This window comes from Terrapene carolina, unplaced genomic scaffold, assembly GCF_002925995.2.
Source record: "Terrapene carolina triunguis isolate 2854851 unplaced genomic scaffold, T_m_triunguis-2.0 Scaffold50643, whole genome shotgun sequence".
In the NCBI taxonomy this organism is placed as follows: Eukaryota; Metazoa; Chordata; order Testudines; family Emydidae; genus Terrapene; species Terrapene triunguis.
In genome coordinates, this window is record NW_020714994.1 from 1 (window position 1) to 1,585 (window position 1,585).

A 1,585-nucleotide genomic window follows, 5' to 3' on the forward strand; every position below is an offset into this window, starting at 1 on the left:
TGGAAGGCTGTGTGCAGATTTCTAAATACCATTGAAGAAACCACGTCAGAGGAGCATAAAGAATATATAAGTCTCTTGCTTGTCTCATCCCTGTATCTCCCCAGACCTTGAGGCCGATGCACTGATGCAAAATGCTCCTTGTGGTCACTGCCTCCTGCTTCACAGGGGACTTTACAGAATGGACACTGCTTCCCACAGCCAAACACGCGCTTGAAGATCTCATCCTGGGGCTTGAACTGGAGCTGTGTGAAGACCATTTCCCCGCTCAGCTCTTCCCACTCTGAGAGGATGCCATCTTCCACCTGGGGAAGGAAGGTCTGGATGTCGACTGAGAACTGCCCGACATTGGCTGTGTTCTTGAAGATGATCACCTCCAAACTGTCCTTGGAGATGACCAGCTCCTTGCACATCGCTTGGCAAAAATGGTCCAAGAACTCAAAGATGGTGGGGGTGTCTTGGCACTCACAACTCTCCAGAGTGTCCCGGATTTTCTTCATTATTGTGGCTAGAACCATTCTCTCTAGCTCCTTCAAGCCCCCCGTCTCTCTGTAGTGATCAAACAGGCGTGTCTGGATCCAGGATTTGACAAACACTTCATAGTTACTGACGTATTTCACATAGTTATTGAAGTCCATCTCCTCCAGCAGCTTCTTCTGCACGGTGAACTGGAAGAAGCTCCGGCTGCCATACTCGATGGACTCTCCACTGCTGAGAAAGTCGTCCACTATCTCAATCCCGAGTCTTTTCTTCATATATGCCCACAGGGCGGGTCTCAGGCACCGGTCACAGAAATCAAAAGCTCTCTTCTGGCAGGCATCCTTCTCATAGTAAAGGTCTCTGAAGGTGGAGAAATACTGAGGTCTCAGCTCCTCCAGGCGACGCTGAGGGTCGTTCTTCTTGAGAAAGTCTTCGTGCATTTTCTGGAAAGTGCTGGCTGCCTCCCCCAGGATGTGAAGTTTTAAATCGACTTCAAAGGAAGCACTGGTGCACATCTTCCCAACGACGTTCTCCTGGAGCCTCTCGTTGATCATCCACAGCAATTCCCTGCAGTAGGTCTGGTCATAATCCCCCTGGGAGTGGACCTTCTGCCCAATGCACCTCCTACACTCCTCCACCAGGGACTTTGTGAACTCTTCCAATTCATGCTTACACTGCTGCGTTATAAACTCCATAGCCGCTTTGTACCAAGCCAAGTCCAGATACTCCTTCTTCATGCGGAAGGGTTTGCTTTGATAGGTGAGCAAGTTCTGGGCTTTATAGAGCATCTGCTTGACCAAACTCCCTCTGTTCCCCAGGTCCTTGCACAGCTGGTAGTGGATGTCTTTATCAATTTGGCGTAGGGGTAAGCGCTCCAGCGGCAGCTCCGCTAAGGTTTCCTTCCACATCTTGGCAAACTCCCTTTCCAGTTCCTTGACCTTTAGCTCCATCTCCCTCTCCCTGCAGTCCTGCAAGAGCCCGTCCACCTTCCCTTCAATGACTTTCATGTACCCGGCCTGCAGATGGTCTATCTTGCTCCGACCTTTCTGGATACGAATGGTCTCTTCAGACTTGCAGAGCAGATAGCTCTCCAGTTCGTGCCGGAGAA

General features: G+C 50.5%; 1 protein-coding gene across 1 annotated transcript; it reads right to left on the reverse strand.

Moving 5' to 3' along the window:
• Positions 1-8: 8 nt before the first annotated feature.
• Positions 9-1,580, reverse strand: LOC112123990 (interferon-induced very large GTPase 1-like; the record flags this gene model as incomplete). Its single annotated transcript, XM_024222542.3, has 1 exon — positions 9-1,580. A coding segment is annotated over one exon (1,572 nt), but the record flags the coding sequence as incomplete, so codon positions are not given.
• Between the last annotated feature and the right edge of the window lie 5 nt (positions 1,581-1,585).